This window comes from Natator depressus, chromosome 8 (assembly GCF_965152275.1).
Source record: "Natator depressus isolate rNatDep1 chromosome 8, rNatDep2.hap1, whole genome shotgun sequence".
Lineage (NCBI taxonomy): Eukaryota > Metazoa > Chordata > Testudines > Cheloniidae > Natator > Natator depressus.
The window spans coordinates 95,469,913-95,490,032 of NC_134241.1; the positions used below are offsets into that span (position 1 = coordinate 95,469,913).

The following is a 20,120-nucleotide window of genomic DNA, read 5'->3' on the forward strand; positions in this document are numbered from 1 at the left end:
CCTATATCTTTGGTTCATATTCAGAGAAGGATAAAAATCCTCAATGAGAATCTGTCCTTGCAGATTAATTCTCCACCACACAGCACATTATAATTTAATCACAGTGAGACTACTTTGTACTTAGACAGCGCCTTTCATCAGACCATCTCAAATTGCAAAACTAACATGAATTAACGTAGAGTGTCCTTAACAATCTTAGGGCAGAATCGTTCACTGGGGGAGGCAGGGAATAATACGGTGGTGGTGAGTTCTTTTAAGTGCTTCCCTCTCCCCACCACTCCCACACCAGCCTTTCCCAGATCCAGTTTCCAGCAGCTACTCTTCAAGTAATTTCTGATCTCAGCCAGGCCCTTGGAGAGCTGGGATAAGGCACTGTCACAATGTGATGTAAAGGTGACATACAGCTGGGTGTAGTCTGTATATTGCACAGTTTTAGGCCCATACTGGATATTTGACCACAGAGACTCACAAGTATTTATGGGGGTCAGATGTGACTAGAGAACTAAATGCTAAATCTCAGTATTCAGGCTTTTGTGTTATCACTGGGGGTGAAAACTCTCAGAAGACAGCAGCACAACGTTTACAATCGCTGTTATTGCTTACAATAGACTACTGTCTGTTATAAACAGTGACTGAGTCAATAAGGAATTGACTTAAGTTAAACCAATATAAAGCACTCAAACTGAAATTAAAGTGTCCCTCATCTGTAAAACAGTGGGAGTCTAAAGCCTGGAAGATGTTTTTCCTACACTGAGACACAGAATGTTCTCATTGCAACCCTACCAAATAGCAGGCATGCTCTATTGCACAGTGGCCTCAATTCAGGAAAACACCCCTGTTCAGGACACCAGTTAAAAATGCACATGCATGAGCACTCTCCTGAGTAGGGTGACCAGATGTCCCATTTTTATAGGGACAGTCCTGTTTTTCGGGACTTTTTCTTATATAGGCGCCAATTACCACCCCCCACGCCCCATCCCATTTTGTTCACAGTTGCTATCTGGTCACCCTACTACTGAATAGGGATGGACAGTGCACATGCACTTAAGTGCTCTCCTGACTTGGGGTTTGAGATGGACTTTCAACAGAGAAGTCCTTTGTTTAGTGAGCATTACAGCCACATATTTTCATACAAACTGAACATGAATGCATAAGATTATGCTAGAGTATTGCTCAATTTAGGCTTATAAGTTTCAGGATGAAAAGAAATCCATTTAAAAAATAATCTTGCCACATTTTAAAATTCCTGGGAATTTTTTGTTCCCCGGTGTTAAGTTCTTGATTTAGTAGTCCTTTTGCCCAGAAATAGAATTCTCACTGGAGCCTGGAGAGGGCATTCTTTTCTTCTTTACTTAAAAAGAGAAGTCTTTCTAAAAGATATTGTCTAGCTCAGAGGATATGGACTCGATGCAGAAATTAGTGAGTAAGATTCTATGACCCACATTACCTGGGAAGTCAGAGCAATGATAATAATGGTCCCTTCGAGAGTTAAAAATCTATGAATCTCACTCTGAGGCCATAAGCATGAGGTCTCTGTTTTGTTCGTGCTCACTCAGCAGTGGTAGAGGGTGAAACTCCTAATTAGCATTTTTCCAAAAGACACTAATTTTCTGCCCCTGGAAAAGCCCATAAACATTAAAATAGTGACCATCTCTAAGAGATTGTGCAGCTCTGGTCTAGATTCTTTTAATCAGGAATCAGATCCTCTTTCTGAAAAGCAGTCTGTTCTAGGTAAAGGGCACAGACGTCAGAGCCTAGCCCACTTATAATCATAATGGGATTGACAGAAGCATGGCAGAAAGTACTATTATTAACTATTATTAATCATTATTGTATGTATTATAGTAGTGCTTAGAAGCCCAGAAGTAGATTGAGGGCTCCACTGTGCTAGGTGCTCTCCTGAAAAGCTTACAATCTAAAAAGACAACAGGAATGGGAGAAAGAAAATACTATTATTATATTATTAAATATGAGTCAACAGTATAACACAGTTGCAAAAAAAAGCAAACATCATTCTGGGATGTATTAGCAGGAGTGTTGTAAGCAAGACACACAAGAAGTAATTCTTTCATTCTACTCCATGTTGATTACGCCTCAACTGAAGTACTGTGTCCTGTTCTGGGTGCCACCTTTCAGGAAAGATGGGGACAAATTGGAGAAAGTCCAGAGAAGAGCAAAAAAACGATTAAAGGTTTAGAAAATGACCTATGAGGAAAGAGTGAAAAAATTGGGTTTCTTTAGTCTGGAGAAGAGAAGACTGAGAGGGGACATGATAATTCAAGTACATAAAAGATTGTTACAAGGAGGAGGGAGAAAAAATGTTCTCCTGGACCTCTGAGGATAGGACTAGAAGCAATGGGCTTAAACTGCAGCGAGGACAGTTTAGATTGGACATTAGAAAAACCTTCCTAATTGTCAGGGTGGTTAAGCACTGGAATAAATTGCCTAGGGAGGTTGTGGAATCTCCATAATTGGGGATTTTTAAGAGCAGGTTGGAGAAACACCTGTCAGGAATGGTCTAGATAATACTTAGTGCTGCCTTGAGTGCAGGGGACTGGACTAGATGACCTCTCAAGGTCCCTTTCAGTCCTATGATTCTATAATTATTCCCATCTAGGAGATGGGGAACTGAACCAGAAAGAGTCTGAGTGAGTTGCTGCAGGTTATACAAGGAGTCTGTGGCAGAGTCAAGAATTGAATCCAGATCTGCTGAATCCCACACAAGATGTTCAGAATTGTGTCCTTAAACCTCTACTTTAAACTTGGTGGACTTGGTTCTCCACTGTTATGCCTTCTGTAGCTATTTACATCCATGCAGAGTGAGCAGGAAATGCTATGAGATCAGAGTCTTTACTATCCTCTGGGCACCGACTTTGCACAGGTGACTACACAAGGGGGAAGGTAGTGGACACTGAGGACCAACAAGGGTAACTAAATAGCCCTTTGACAATGATTCTTTTATCTATTTCTTTCCAGGAACATGTTTCCAGCCAACCTTGTTGAGGCCACATTCAAACAGGTGAGTGTCTGCACTGATGCTACAGAGAAGCCATCTTCAGATAATACATGCAGTGAAAATTTTTAAGCAAAAATTGAGATTTGTCAGAAGTATTCTGGTACTGTATATTGATTCATAGATACTCAGTACCTTCAGTGGCATCTGATGCGAATCCCTTTCAAGTCAATGAGAGTTTTTCCACTGACTTCAGTGGCTTTGTGTTAGGCCCATAATGAGTAATCACTTTGCAATACAGGAGTGTAATCAAAATCATTCAGCTATTTTAATAATCACTTGTTTTTAGGTTAGAGGAGAAAGTAGCTGGAAGGGTTACCTATTTTGCCAATGAATGGGAATTGGAGTGGGAGTCAGGCATGGGTTTGTTTTGTTGCCAGTTATTTGGCAACAGATTCCTTCATGTTTTTAATTTTTTTTAAATGCTTCCATACAGTATTTTGATGGGCACAATACAAATCATACAGCGCTTGATCTGTATCTTCAATAGCTGTTGCAAGAGCTCTGCACTTCTGAGGTTCAGGCCTTAAATAACTAATATCCAACAAGCACTGCATATGATCTATGGACAGGTCTAGACTAAAATATTAATGTATGTAAATCACAATAATGGAGCCTGGAGCAGTCACAAGTGCCTATGGCACCTAGTGACTAGGTACATACTAATGTGTTGCTATCATATGTTCTGCACCAGGTGGTAATGCAGTGTTGCCATGGTACTAAAAGGCTGGAATGCTGATGGTGTCATGTGTTTGCTTGTGAGTGGACTTGTAACAAAAATGTAAGAAGGACACAGTCCTGTTGATGTTAGGGTTGATATGGGTAAAATTCTCAAAAATGTCTACATTACTTAGTAGGCCCCTACGTGACTTAAACGGTAATATTTTTTAAAATACCTATGTTCGTGAGATGTGTCTTTGGTTCAGAAAGTAGTGTCATATCATCCTATAAATCAGAGCTGCTCGTGCTGTTTTGATATTTAGTCATTTTGGTGAGGCAGAGTTTGAAATAGTTTGTATTAGCCCTTTCCACCCATTTTGCTTGATTTCACCCCACTTTCCTAGTTCTCTGGAACATGGATTTTTGATTATCCTTAGTCCCCTGTGAAAATGATTTGAGATCTGCCCAATAAATTGGATGTAAGAATATGGAAGGCAGGGGGAGAGAGTGTGAGAGTACACAGGATAATTCCTTATTTGTTCCTTAATTAGAGACATTGGCCCAGACCCCAAGTTCTGGCTGAGGAGTGCTCACTGCACCTCAGGAAGTGGGGTGCACAGGCACCTTTAAGCCACCTTTGCACCTCCCACAGCCTAGGGACGACAAGGTCCTCATCAGGAATCATCAGGGCACAGGGATCCCCCACCTATGCCCCCTTTTCTTGAACACACCAGGGACCAGGAAGGGAAGTGGTGTAGGTGCCCTGATGGCAGCTCTGTGCTACCAGACAACAGACATTTGCTAATATACTAATTTGACGTTGGCTCTTAAGCCACAAATGTATCAATCAGAAGGCCTGTGCCATTCTCTAAGAGCTCTCTGAGAGGGCTGCAAACATGACTTCTGAAACTGAACAATGTTGTTGGTGATCCTGGCCCTCATTGAATGGCATTAGGGAAGGGCAGAGAACTTTACATAAGTAAACCATGTGGCAATAGAATCACTTTCCCCACCACTGAAATGCAGTCATCCGGCAGGTGGAAGGTATTTAAGAACACACAGCAAGATTACACAAAAGGAAGTGAAGAAGGATGCTGTATCCAGTTAAAGCAATGTGGGAATTTATTTAGGCAGAACCTAATTACCCAAACTGGAGTTTGAGCAGGACACTTTATCTAAAAGCTTTGAGCAGGGTAAGTAAGAGGAATGCTTGGGTGTAATCCCTTTCAAATGGGATATATTGCATGGAATCCTTACCTTTGGTGGGACAAAGGAAAAGTCACTGATTAGCATTTGAGGGAGTTATTCCTAGTTACACATGAGAAGAGCGAATATAGAGAAATGCCCTAGCAGGGTTCGATATGTCTGCTGCCTGAAGTTCTGCTTGGGGGAGTTCCTGATTTTGTCAGATTTTTACAAAAAAAGGATCAGAGTTGTTTTTCCAGTAGCTTGGGAGGAGGGGAAGCTGTTTCTCTTTCTTCCACACATGCCCCTTCCTTCTTTAATAGCCATTCTCCTTTCACAAGACACTTTGGAGCCCATTAAAGCAATCTGGGGACTCATTAACCCTTTAGTCCCTGATGACCCACTATAATATTCTGTGTTCTTTCAGTATCGCACCAAGAGCATTCCTATCGTCAAATCCAACAAGGCAGCTTCTGAAAGCACCACTCGTCGGATCATAATATATGGGGTCCAGGATGAGAATGGATCCAATGTCCAGAATTTTGCCCTGGATATCACTCCCCCTCCAGAAGTGATTTACAAATCTGAGCCAGGCACCAGCGATGGCATGAACGTGCTGGGGATTGTGATATTCTCTGCCACCATGGGTATGTTTTAAACATGTTGGAGCAGGTCATGTTTGAATTGATCTGTGTATTGTTGTTTTGGGGTTGGGTTTTTATTTCAGGGAATCGGGGGTGGGAGGAGAGTTCTTGTTTAGTATTCCTGATGTAATTATTTCCCACCTACCCTTCTCTAAACTTCAAGTCAGAAAACACATGTCCTAGTAATGTACTCCAATCCTTTGGGGATGAACCTTGTTCATAATCCTTGATGACATTTCCTTTTCATGCTCCTGATTGTTTCTATGCATGCTGCTTTTCTCCCTTTTCGTTTTAATTTCACTAAGCCTTTGTTTGTTTATTGTGTATTTGCATTTGTAAGCTACTGAACTTTACTTAGGGGCCTTTTGCATATAGAGGGCAGTGAGGAACAACAGAAATGTCTGCTGTATAGTTTTCACTTCTAACATGTGTACTTTGGGCTAAGTAGCCCTATGGTTAGAGCAGGGGTGGGCAAACTTTTTGGCCCAAGGGCCACATCTGGGTATGGAAATTGTATGGCGGGCCATGAATGCTCACGAAATTGGGGGTTGGGGTGCGGGCTCTGGGGTGGGGCCGATGAGGAGTTAAGGGTGTAGGAGGGTGCTCTGGGCTGGGATTGAGGGGTTCAGGGGGCGAGAGGGGGATCAGGGCTGGGGCAGGGGGTTGAGGCGTGGGAGAGGGGCAGGGGGGCAGGCTCCAGGCAGTGCTTACCTCAAGCAGCTCCCAGAAACAGCGGCATGTTCCCCCCTCTGGCTCCTACACAGAGGTGCGTCCAGGTGGCTCTGCATGCTGCCCTGTCCGCAGGCACCACCCCTGCAGCTCCCATTGGCTGCGGCATGAGTCACTCCCTCCTGAGTAGGAAAGACAGACAGACAAGGCATTTAGTGCTTGGACTAAGAACAGAGGGAGGATAACAAGGGGACTCCTTCTGTTGCCTTTGAGGGCCACCACCTACCAGAATGAATTGACATTTGTCCCAGTGCTGCATACTGTGGCTGTTCAGAACTTCATGGATAGAACTCAGACCCCACCTATTTTAAAAGCACATGCATCTACTACTTGAGAGAAAGGAAGATTAGCAGTACAGGGGCTGACACACAGCTGAGCAGTTCTGATTCTGTCCAGTAGGGGGCAGTGGTACTTCTAATCCACTATCCTGTCTCTAACCATGGCTGGATCCAGAAGCTTCAGAGGAAGGTGAAGAAACCTTGCAATGGGCAGGAACAGGATAATTGTGCACAGGGAAAATTTCCTCTTAACTTCCTTTAGTTAGAGGTTGCCTTATGCCTTGAAACATGAGGGTTTACATCCCTTCCCAGATATTGGTTTTATCATTAGTAATATAAATCTGGATGTATTTGTTATCAATATAAATACCCAGTTTTTTAAATCCTGTTAAATGCTTGCCTCAGTGATATATTGAGGCATTGAGTTCCACAGGATAATTATGCATTGTGTGAAAAAATATTTCCTTTTATTAGTTTTAAATTTGCAGTTTTTTGCTTTCATTGAATGTCCCCGCTACAGTTTTATTTGTATCATAGTTCAATGTTAGTAATTATGTATTATCTAGGAGGCTTATCGTAATGGACTTTGAGAGCTCTCATCCATTTAGAATGTTCAGTTTTACGGGTCTGAAGAACTCAATAGAACTCTTTATAGGTTTCAGAGTAGCAGCCGTGTTAGTCTGTATTCGCAAAAAGAAAAGGAGTATTTGTGGCACCTTAGAGACTAACCAATTTATTTGAGCATAAGCTTTCGTGAGCAACAGCTCACTTCATCGGATGCATTCAGTAGAAAATACAATGAGGAGATTTATATACACACAGAACATGAAAAAATGGGTGTATATCATGCACACTGTAAGGAGAGTGATCACTTAAGATGAGCTATTACCAGCTGGAGAGTGGGGGGGGGGGGGAACACTTTGTAGTGATAAACAAGGGGAATAAACAAGGGGAAATAGTTTTACTTTATGTAATGACTCAACCACTCCCAGTCTCTATTCAAGCCTAAGTTAATTGTACCAATTTGCAAATTAATTCCAATTCAGCAGTCTCTCATTGGAGTCTGTTTCTGAAGTCTTTTTGTTGAAGAATAGCCACTTTTAGGTCAGAAATCGAGTGACCAGAGAGACTGAAGTGTTCTCCGACTGGTTTATGAATGTCATAATTCTTGACATCTGATTTGTGTCCATTTATTCTTTTACGTAAAGACTGTCCAGTTTGACCAATGTACATGGCAGAGGGGCATTGCTGGCACATGATGGCATATATCACATTGGTAGATGTGCAGATGAACGAGCCTCTGATAGTGTGGCTGAGTTGATTAGGCCCTATGATGGTGTCCCCTGAATAGATATGTGGACACAGTTGGCAATGGGCATTGTTGCAAGGATAGGTTCCTGGGTTAGTGGTTCTGTTGTGTGGTTGCTGGTGAGTATTTGCTTCAGGTTGGGGGGCTGTCTGTAGGCAAGGACTGGCCTGTCTCCCACCATCTGTGAGAGTGATGGGTCGTCCTTCAGGATAGGTTGTAGATCCTTGATGATGCGTTGGAGACGTTTTAGTTGGGGGCTGAAGGTGACGGCTAGTGGCGTTCTGTTATTTTCTTTGTTGGGCCTGTCCTGTAGTAGGGGACTTCTGGGTACTCTTCGGGCTCTGTCAATCTGTTTCTTCACTTCAGCAGGTGGGTATTGTAGTTGTAAGAATGCTTGATACAGATCTTGTAGGCTGCAGTAGATTTATTTCTTTATTTATTGAAATGTTTTCTAACTGGGCTACAATCTGAGTCAGAGGGAAGGGAATTTTACCCCTCCTTTAGACGTGCCCATGGTCCTTCTGATAATGGTAAAGTGATGATTTTCACATAGAGATGCTGATAAAAAGAATCCCTTTATCTGTGTTTATGAAGTTGTGCTTGGAAGGGAATGTGTGCAGCAGATGTGGTTCCAAAAGCACCTTTGATTTTTCTTACTTTATGCATGGTTTGCATTAGTAAAAGGGGGCAAAATTCCAGCCTGTCAGTATCACATTTTTCTCTCCCTTTTGTTTCCGCAAGATGTGGAGTCCCACTTGCATCCTTGTTAGAAACCTGAGATTCCCTAATTTTCAATGATTTAACACTCAACCCTCAAAGCACCACGTCACAGCCACTGACCGTCCAGCTGAGCCAAGGATTACTAGACAGGAGTCTCTTCACTGCTAAAACAGCAAGGAATCTGGTGGCACCTTAAAGACTAACAGATTTATTTGGGCATAAGCTTTCGTGGGTAAAAAACCATTTCTTCAGATGCATGGAGTGAAAATTACAGATGCAGGCATTATATAATGACACATGAAGAGAAGTTCTGCAAAATTCATTTGCAAATTTAACACCATTAATTTGGGCTTGAATAGGGACGGAGAGTGGCTGGCTCATTACAAAAGCAGCTTTGCCTCTCCTAGAATTGACACCTCCTCATCTATTGTTGGGAGTGGACTACATCCACCCTGATCAAATTGGCCCTGTCAACACTGGTTCTCCACTTGTGAGGAAACTCCCTTCTCTTCATGAGTCATTATATAATGCCTGCATCTGTAATTTTCACTCCATGCATCTGAAGAAGTGGTTTTTTACCCACGAAAGCTTATGCCCAAATAAATGTAAAAATGTAATAAGAAAAGCCAAAAAGGAGTTTGAAGAACAGCTAGACAAAAACTCAAAAGGTAATAACAAAATGTTTTTTAAGTACATCAGAGGCAGGAAGCCTGCTAAACAAGGTGCCACCGGACTCCTTGTTGTTTTTGTGGATACAGACTAACACAGCTACCCCCTGATTCCTCACTACTAGTATTCATTAGATTAAAGGGGATGCATATGCTATTGAGTCATGCAAACCATTTCTCTACTCCCCAGAGCTGAGCATGCTATCTCAGCAGTGCTTCCAACTTCTGCTGACTCAGGGATCAAGAGGTCAGGAGCTGAGCCCTTGTCTCTGAGTAGGGGTGCACAGAACAGCCAGTAGACCGCTGGGCTAACCTATAACCATGTTAGCTGTCGTCAGGTTTTAGGTATACACACTTACATCTTGCCATAGGCCAGTTGATCAATTGTACCAAGGTAGAGGATGGTTGGTTGGTTGTTATGTTAAATTCTCCTGGCATAGTTACAGCACCAGAGGGAACTCAGCCGTGTATACCCATTTATTACATGGTTGTAATTTTATATTTAAGAATCTGGCGACGAGCACATATTGTGACACTCCTGAAGCCGGGGAAGAATGCAATGGAGCCAAAGAACTTCAGGCCTATATCACAACTATGTCATTTCTACAAACTGTACGAGCGTCTCTCATCCTAAACCACCTATCACCATTCATGAAAAACATGAGCAAGCTGGATTCCACCAGGCAATTAATGCACTGGTCAAGTGCTGAATATCATTCAGTACATCAAAGATGGCTTTGAAAAGGGTATGGTAACAGGCACTGTGTTTGTCGACCTATCAGCAGCATATGACACAGTGAATCACTGAAGGCTCCTCACTAAAGTATACAAGATGATGAAAGATCACTGCTTCATACCACTGATACAACCTCTACCAGAGCACTGATGTTTTACATTGAACTGTGTGGGAAGGAGAACCAATGGCAGCAACAGAAAAATGGCCTACCAAAAGGGAGTGTACTCTCACCAATACGTTTCAACATCTACATCCATGATCAACCAATCCATCTCAGCACAAGTTTTATCTATTCTATCGATCCATGCATCACCGCCCATGCCAAGGATCTTGCCCAAACTGAAACTACGCTAACTTTGGCACCGTCTGGGCTCTCAGTCTATTACCCCAAGAACCAAGTATATGCTAACCCAGCCAAAATGCAAGCAAGTCTCTTCCAACTTTGAAATCATGAGGCCGATAAACAATGTAACATCATCTGGAACGGGATATCACTTGTTCACTGCTGGAATCCTGTCTTCCTTGGGGTGACACTAGACTTCACTCTCTCCTTCAAGGTACACATAGAGAAGAAAAGAGGCAAAGTTAGCACCCAGGACAACATACTCAGGAAGCTTGCAAATTCAAAAGGGCGAACCAGCCCAGCAACAGGGTATGTCTACACTACGAAATTAGGTTGAATTTATAGAAGTCGTTTTTTTAGAAATCGTTTTTATATATTCGAGTGTGTGTGTCCCCACAGAAAATGCTCTAAGTGCATTAACTCGGTGGAGTGCTTCCACAGTACCGAGGCAAGCGTTGACTTCCGGAGTGTTCCACTGTGGGTAGCTATCCTACAGTTCCCGCAGTCTCCGCTGCCCATTGGAATTCTGGGTTGAGATCCCAATGCCTGATGGGGCTAAAACATTGTCGTGGGTGGTTCTGGATACATATCGTCCTGCCCCCGTTCCCTCCCTCCCTCCATGAAAGCAGCAGCAGACAATCGTTTTGCACCTTTTTTCTTGAGTTACCTGTGCAGACGCCATACCACGGCAAGCATGGAGCCCACTCAGGTAACCGTCACCATATGTCTCCTGGGTGCTGGCAGACGCGGTACTGCATTGCTACACAGCAGCAGCAACCCCTTGCCTTGTGGCAGCAGACGGTACAATAGGACTGGTAGCCGTCATCGTCATGTCCGAGATGCTCCTGGCCACGTCAGCCAGGAGCACCTGGGCAGACATGGGTGCAGGGACTACATCAGAAGTGACTTGACCAGGTCATTCTCTTTAGTCCTGCAGTCAGTCCTATTGAACTATCTTATGGTGAGCAGGCAGGCGATATGGATTGCTAGCAGTCCTATTGTACCATCTTCTGCTGGGCAGGCAAGAGATGAGGATGGCTAGCAGGCCTATTGTACCATCTTCTGCCGAGCAGCCATGAGATGTGGATGGCTTGCAGTCCTTCTGCACCGTCTGCTGCCAGCCAAAGATGTAAAAGATAGATGGAGTGGATCAAAACAAGAAGTAGACCAGATTTATTTTGTACTCATTTGCTTCCCCCCCCGTCTAGGGGACTCATTCCTCTAGGTAACACTGCAGTCACTCACAGAGAAGGTGCAGCGAGGTAAATCTAGCCATGTATCAATCAGAGGCCAGACCAACCTGCTTGTTCCAATAAGAACAATTACTTAGGTGCACCATTTCTTATTGGAACCCTCCGTAAAGTCCTGCTTGAAATACTCCTTGATGTAAAGCCACCCCCTTTGTTGATTTTAATTCCCTGTAAGCCAACCCTGTAAGCCGTGTCGTCAGTCGCCCCTCCCTCCGTCAGAGCAACGGCAGACAATCGTTCCGCGCCTTTTTTCTGTGCGGACGCCATACCAAGGCAAGCATGGAGTCCGCTCAGCTCACTTTGGCAATTAGGAGCACATTAAACACCACACGCATTATCCAGCAGTATTTGCAGCACCAGAACCTGGCAGAGCAATACCGGGCGAGGAGGCAACGTCAGCGTGGTCACGTGAGTGATCAGGACATGGACACAGATTTCTCTGAAAGCATGGGCCCTGCCAATGCATGCATCATGGTGCTAATGGGGCAGGTTCATGCGGTGGAACGCCGATTCTGGGCTCGGGAAACAAGCACAGACTGGTGGGACCGCATAGTGTTGCGGGTCTGGGATGATTCCCAGTGGCTGCGAAACTTTCGCATGCGTAAGGGCACTTTCATGGAACTTTGTGACTTGCTTTCCCCTGCCCTGAAGCACATGAATACCAAGATGAGAGCAGCCCTCACAGTTGAGAAGCGAGTGGCGATAGCCCTGTGGAAGCTTGCAACGCCAGACAGCTACTGGTCAGTCGGGAATCAATTTGGAGTGGGCAAATCTACTGTGGGGGCTGCTGTGATGCAAGTAGCCCACGCAATCAAAGATCTGCTGATATCAAGGGTAGTGACCCTGGGAAATGTGCAGGTCATAGTGGATGGCTTTGCTGCAATGGGATTCCCTAACTGTGGTGGGGCCATAGACGGAACCCATATCCCTATCTTGGCACCGGAGCACCAAGCCGGCGAGTACATAAACCACAAGGGGTACTTTTCAATAGTGCTGCAAGCTCTGGTGGATCACAAGGGATGTTTCACCAACATCAATGTGGGATGGCCGGGAAAGGTACATGACGCTCGCATCTTCAGGAACTCTGGTCTGTTTCAAAAGCTGCAGGAAGGGACTTTATTCCCAGACCAGAAAATAACTGTTGGGGATGTTGAAATGCCTATAGTTATCCTTGGGGACCCAGCCTACCCCTTACTGCCATGGCTCATGAAGCCGTACACAGGCAGCCTGGACAGTAGTCAGGAGCTCTTCAACTACAGGCTGAGCAAGTGCAGAATGGTGGTAGAATGTGCATTTGCTCATTTAAAGGTGCGCTGGCGCAGTTTACTGACTCACTTAGACCTCAGCGAAACCAATATTCCCACTGTTATTACTGCTTGCTGTGTGCTCCACAATATCTGTGAGAGTAAGGGGGAGACGTTTATGGCGGGGTGGGAGGTTGAGGCAAATCGCCTGGCTGCTGGTTACATGCAGCCAGACACCAGGGCGGTTAGAAGAGCACAGGAGGGCACGGTACGCATCAGAGAAGCTTTGAAAACCAGTTTCATGACTGGACAGGCTACAGTGTGAAAGTTCTGTTTGTTTCTCCTTGATGAAACCCCCCGCCCCTTGGTTCACTCTACTTCCCTGTAAGCTAACCACCCTCCCCTCCTCCCTTCGATCACCGCCTGCAGAGGCAATAAAGTCATTGTTGCTTCACATTCATGCATTCTTTATTCGTTCATCACACAAATAGGCAGATGACTACCAAGGTAGCCCAGGAGGGGTGGTGGAGGAGGGAAGGAAAATGCCACACAGCACTTTAAAAGTTTACAACTTTAACATTTATTGAATGCCAGCCTTCTGTTTTTTGGGCAATCCTCTGTGGTGGAGTGGCTGGTTGGCCGGAGGCCCCCCCACCGCGTTCTTGGGCGTCTGGGTGAGGAGGCTATGGAACTTGGGGAGGAGGGTGGTTGGTTACACAGGGGCTGTAGCAGCAGTCTCTGCTCCAGCTGCCTTTGCTGCAGCTCAACCATACACTGGAGCATATTGGTTTGATCCTCCAGCAGCCTCAGCACTGAATCCTGCCTCCTCTCATCACACTGCCGCCACATTTGAGCTTCAGCCCTGTCTTCAGCCGGCCACTTACTCTCTTCAGCCCGCCACTTACTCTCTTCAGCCCGCCACCTCTCCGCCCGGTCATTTTGTGCTTTCCTGCACTCTGACATTATTTGCCTCCACGCATTCGTCTGTGCTCTGTCAGTGTGGGAGGACAGCATGAGCTCAGAGAACATTTCATCACGAGTGCGTTTTTTTTTCTTTCTAATCTTCACTAGCCTCTGGGAAGGAGAAGATCCTGTGATCATTGAAACACATGCAGCTGGTGGAGAAAAAAAAGGGACAGTGGTATTTAAAAAGACACATTTTATAAAACAATGGCTACACTCTTTCAGGGTAAACCTTGCTGTTAACATTACATACATAGCACATGTGCTTTCGTTACAAGGTCGCATTTTGCCTCCCCTCACCACGTGGCTACCCCCTCAACCCTCCCCCCTCCCCGTGGCTAACAGCGGGGAACATTTCTGTTCAGCCACAGGCAAACAGCCCAGCAGGAACGGGCACCTCTGAGTGTCCCCTGAAGAAAAGCACCCTGTTTCAACCAGGTGACCATGAATGAAAGCTCACTCTCCTGAGGATAAACACAGAGAGATAAAGAACGGATGTTGTTTGAACGCCAGCAAACATACACTGCAATGCTTTGTCGTACAATGATTCCCGAGTACGTGCTACTGGCCTGGAGTGGTAAAGTGTCCTACCATGGAGGACACAATAAGGCTGCCCTCCCCAGAAACCTTTTGCAAAGGCTTTGGGAGTACATCCAGGAGAGCCGCGAATGCCAGGGCAAATTAATCCTTTCACATGCTTGCTTTTAAACCATGTATAGTATTTTAAAAGGTACACTCACCGGAGGTCCCTTCTCCGCCTGCTGGGTCCAGGAGGCAGCCTTGGGTGGGTTCGGGGGGTACTGGCTCCAGGTCCAGGGTGAGAAACAGTTCCTGGCTGTTGGGAAAACCAGTTTCTCCGCTTGCTTGCTGTGAGCTATCTACAACATCATCATCATCATCATCTTCTTCATCCCCAAAATCTGCTTCCGTGTTGCCTCCATCTCCATTGAAGGAGTCAAACAACACGGCTGGGGTAGTGGTGGCTGAACCCCCTAAAATGGCATGCAGCTCATCATAGAAGCGGCATGTTTGGGGCTCTGACCTGGAGCGGCCGTTCGCCTCTCTGATTTTGTGGTAGGCTTGCCTCAGCTCCTTAAGTTTCACGTGGCACTGCTTCGGGTCCCTGTTATGGCCCCTGTCCGTCATGCCCTGGGAGATTTTGACAAAGGTTTTGGCATTTCGAAAACTGGAACGGAGTTCTGATAGGACGGATTCCTCTCCCCATACACCGATCAGATCCCGTACCTCCCATTCAGTCCATGCTGGAGCTCTTTTGCGATTCTGGGACTCCATCATGGTCACCTCTGCTGATGAGCTCTGCATGGTCACCTGCAGCTTGCCACGCTGGCCAAACAGGAAATGAGATTCAAAAGTTCGCGGTTCTTTTCCTGTCTACCTGGCCAGTGCATCTGAGTTGAGAGTGCTGTCCAGAGCGGTCACAATGGAGCACTCTGGGATAGCTCCCGGAGGCCAATACCACCGAATTGTTTCCACAGTACCCCGAATTCGACCCGGCAAGGCCGATTTAAGCGCTAATCCACTTGTCAGGGGTGGAGTAAGGAAATCGATTTTAAGAGCCCTTTAAGTCGAAATAAAGGGCTTCATCGTGTGGACGGGTGCAGGTTTACATTGATTTAACGCTGCTAAATTCGACCTAAAGTCCTAGTGTAGACCAGGGCTAAGAGCCACCACATTTGCACTTTACTATTCTACAGCCGAATATGCATGTCAGGTGTTGGAAAGATTGGCTCATGCCAAGGAGCTGGACCTGTGCTTACTGACAGCAGCTGCTACATCACAGGATGTCTAAAACCAACAAGCATGAACAGCCATTATATGCTTATTGGAATTGCTCCACCAGATATCAGGACACTGGTCACAAGCAAACTGGAATGACTACAACAGGTGGAAAATAACAGACATCTTCTACATAGTCACACCATGGCAGTTAGCCACCTGAATTGTGGGAAAGCTTCCTAGATGCAACAGAACTGCTTAAAAATTCACCAAGGGCTATATGGCTGGAAAGGTAGTGCACACAATTCAAAATACTCAGCGAGGACATTAAAATGCATGTCAATATTGCTGAACACGTTCACAGAAGTGCAGAGAAGGACTGGTTGACCTGACAAGTTTAAATTGCCTCTGAACAAGAGCTGGCAGGTCAACAGTCAATATGCAGCAGTAGGGTTATTCCGATGACCCAGACATGTGACTGCAGTGAAACGCAAACCATGGAACATCTGTTGATCTGCCAGCTCCTGGAAGAACCATGCACTATAAAAGACCATGCCAGGGCTTCAGACTGGGCCAAATCACATGCCCATCACTTGAAAAACCTATGACTGTGATGGAGGGACAGGAGAAGAATTATATATGTGCATTAAAGATTCGTTTTTAGATCATGTCAGATTGGTGGCTGTGGAAACGCAAGATTCTGCTACTTAAGACCACCTATGTGTTTTGCTTCTAGGAGCCGGACAAATTGCCCATACAGCAACTCATTTAACAGGGTATTTCTTGACCTTTGGCAGGAGCTCTACATCACCTTCCTCCCATCCTAGGGAAAAATGAAGTGGCGGGGATCAAATGGAGGGTGTGTGGATGGGCCTTGGAGGAAAAGGAAAGCATCACTCCAAATATGCTATGTATGAAAATATCACACTATACATCAAAATAATTCATTTGGCACTGCGTGCTTCATAGCAGTTCTGCTATGAACTTCATAGTTCTGCTCAGTCATTGGGCCTGATTCTCATTTACACCAAGGCCCCTTTACACCATTCTAGCAAAGTAAAGGGGCTTTAACGTGGGCATAACGTATGGCCCCCTTACACGCCAGAGTGGCATAAAGAGGCTTTAGCATAACTGAGAATCAGGCCCATCCTCTCTTAGTAACAGAAACCTGCTTTTTCTTTTTCTGGAAGCAGGAGGTGAGTGGCTTAGCAATCTTAGCTTAGGAAGAAAGCCACATGCAGGACTCTTCTCAATTTCAAGGTTGTGTCTGGTCCTGGCCAACTCTGCCCCAAAATGGGCAGTGTTGGCCAGAGAAGGGGTGTGGAAAAAGCACTTTAAAATGCACTGATTCAGGGCCTCATCTAGGCAGCCTTCTAGGGCACCTAGCTGGGTAAGTGTAGCCCTGTTGGGGTGTGTGTGATGGATAAGAGATGAGAGTCTAGCGCAAACTTTGAAGAATTGGAAATCATCTTTTAAATCACTGAGAGTAAAAACTTTGCTTGGAAATGACCACTTGGGCTTCTTACATAATGGCTGCAGAAAGGGGCTTGTGCAAATGACAGTAGGGTAAACTGGTGAGGTTTTACTGTTGATGAACATTTCTTGAAACCATCCCTTAGTGTATTTATTGTACTTACTTTTCCATGTGTAGTATATAGAGGAGTATAAACAAGTCATTGTATGAAATATTAGTTTGTACTGACTTCGCTGATGCTTTTTATGTAGCCTGTTGTAAAACTAGGCAAATATCTAGATGAGTTGATGTACCCCCTGGAAGACCTCTGTGTTCTCCCAGGCGTACACATACCCCTGGTTGAGAACTACTGCTTTAAGAGACCAGTGAGTCATATACGCATCATTCAGCAGCCTCCAGTCTTGTCTGCTACCTCTCCTGTTGCCAGCACTTGCCAATACTCAGACATGAAAGAGTCTTCTTGTAAGCAAACCACAGTTATTCCTGTAAAATAAGAGGTGATCCATTTCCCCTCTTCAGCATTCTACTAAGTTAGAAAGCTAAGACTCTTGGAGAGCTGCCATGGCTTAATAAAGCCAGTCTAGCTTAAAAAACTGAACTTTGTAATTAACATTCTGTTAGCATAAATGAGCAACATTGTTAATAAAATATAATGTGGTTTGTGACCAAAAATTTACAGCTAGATGAATATTAACAGACATATAAACCCACATCCTGCATGCATTGTTATTGTGAAATTGTTGGGTCTGACATCTAAGTGGCTCACTCCCCTGCATCAGGAGGGGATTGTTTTGGAACCATTACAATCTGGGACCTGGCCTGCAAATGCAGATGTTCACTCCAAGTGAGAGAGCATGGGCCCCCAGTCAAACCAAACACTCTGTCCATCCAGAATAACTGTTAGAGTGCACCCCACTCACAGCTTCGTTTTCTTGTAAAGTTCTCTTCAAACATAAATTGATTTGGTGCAGTTTGTTTCTGAAATGCTTCCTTGAGTGATTAACATGATCCGTTACAATCCTCACAGGGGATCACTGCAGCAAATTAGTTAAATAGGAACATGATAGATAAGTTTTAATAATGTATACCTAATAATAAACATAACACCATACGGAAAATATAGAGTTACATAACTATTCTTGGAACTAGATCCCCTACCTTTATGACTGTTGGTTGCATATGAATGTGTTTGTTTTCTTTGCTGATTAGTCTTGTGCAGTAGTTTGGCCCTTTCCTTGTATTCATGTGCATTTGCTTGATTCTGCTAAGGCTGCTAAGCCAGGGTGGCAAAAAGGACCAGTTGTGAGGGTGGCTTTTATCTTATAGATGCTTATGCACTAGAAACTGGACTGAGACCAAATTAATTTCACAGACGTCAGATAATGGATTTTGGTCACTGCCAGTCTGGGCTGGATTTAAACTGGTGAGCCAGAAGAGAAAGGCTCCTGTTATCAGTTACCCTAAAATACACACACACACACACACACACTCTCTCTCTCTCTCTCTCTGTCATATATATATAATGTCAGTGTTGTTGCCCTCTAGTGACTGGTGCATAGAAGGTGAGGGATTTCCCAGTGGGAAATCAAAGGAGATCTCCTTTAGCTTAAATGGTAGATGTTTGTTTTTGTGGAGCTGAAGAACCAAGGGCTGTCCTCCATGCCCTATATTTGTTTGTGTGATTTATATCTCTGTGTTTCTACAACACAGAGATTTGTTGGATTATCCCACTACCAATTATCTAAACCAGCTAGCCACCCTACACTTAGTCCACTTTGAGTTGCAGTAGAGAAGGAGTATGTTGGGGATTTTCAAGAGTAAATGAGAATTAAAACAATAATGTGTTTGATTGCAGGTATAATGCTGGGCAGAATGGGTAACAGTGGAGTTCCCTTGGTCAGTTTTTGCCAGTGTTTAAATGAATCTGTCATGAAGATAGTGGCAGTTTCTGTGTGGTAAGTAGCTGTTTTATCAAGCAAAAATATAACTTCTAAAAAGTTGAAGTATATTTCAACAGAAAAAAATGCTCTGAGATGATGTAATCTTGTTTCCAGGCAAATTCATGAGGGACAACAACCTCAACTTTGTATGGCGTTAGTACTTGAAGGAAGTTATGCAAACATTCAAGGCCAGATGCTGGTCCCTGGCTCTGTTCCCTTTGCACCACTCCAGTGGCATAAAGAGGACAGAGAGCTGCCTCAACACAGATGCCAGGGATTCCCCTAACAAAGGGGAATCCCTGGGTGCCATAAAGCAACATATTTAGGTCTATGCCACCTGCTCCAGATGTAGATGGCATGGCCAGTGGTGTGGGCAGGGGCATGAAGGGACAGAATGACAGTGCATGGCCCTCTGGCAATCCCCAACCTGCAGAGTAGGCCCTAAAGGCCCACTCTAGCCAAAATAACTTAGAATGCCCATAAATTAGATTGGGGGCAAGTCTGACCCCAGATCAGGAGAATGGAAAGGTGGCTTAGACTTGGTATAACAAAAGTTAGCCCAGTAGAATTCATCTGTTTTTAGCAGAGCCAGCCACACATCTATACTCATGTCTGTCTCCTATTGAAATAACCCTCAGTTATTGCAAAATGCTATTCCCCATTCTCGAGCAGTGCAAATCTCTTACCAGTGTAGGTATATCAACACAATAGCAGTGTGGATGTAGTCTGACACAGAAATAGCTATACTGGTAAAGTCATCCCACTACAATCCCAACTGCACTGCTCCATGTCTGGTAACCTTTTTGACCAGGGGTCAGAGTGACTGGAAGTTCACTTGTCTTTAAATGGCCAGTGCATGCTTCATAGCTGCACCTGTGGGGTTACAAGCTACCTAGTGCAAGAGAGAGCATAAATCCTAGTCTCTAAGGTGCCACAAGTACTCCTTTTCTTTTTTCTTTTTACGAATACAGACTAACACGGCTGTTACTCTGAAATAGAAAAAGTATGGCCCACCTTCATTCCCACTCCCAGGTCCCATGCCAAACACAGCTCAGACAGACCTAGGCATCTGGTTCTCTGTTTTATGCACTTTATACCATAGACCTAGCTGGTTGTAAATGGGCAGATCTGAAGTTAGGTTACTAGAAATATCCATTACTTAGAAGACCCTGAAGAACACGCAAAATTGTAAAAAGTTCCAGGGCCTAGAACTTTTCAAATCCTTCC

General features: G+C 44.6%; 1 protein-coding gene across 1 annotated transcript in view; it reads left to right on the forward strand.

Moving 5' to 3' along the window:
* The window catches only part of SLC1A7 (solute carrier family 1 member 7), a 93,270-nt gene that overhangs the window by 47,682 nt on the left and 25,468 nt on the right, over positions 1-20,120 (forward strand). The window contains exons 4-6 of the mRNA XM_074961716.1: positions 2,977-3,019; positions 5,286-5,505; positions 18,809-18,908. Coding sequence (XP_074817817.1) covers positions 2,977-3,019; positions 5,286-5,505; positions 18,809-18,908 — 363 coding nt within the window. The remainder of the gene's footprint in view (positions 1-2,976; positions 3,020-5,285; positions 5,506-18,808; positions 18,909-20,120) is intronic.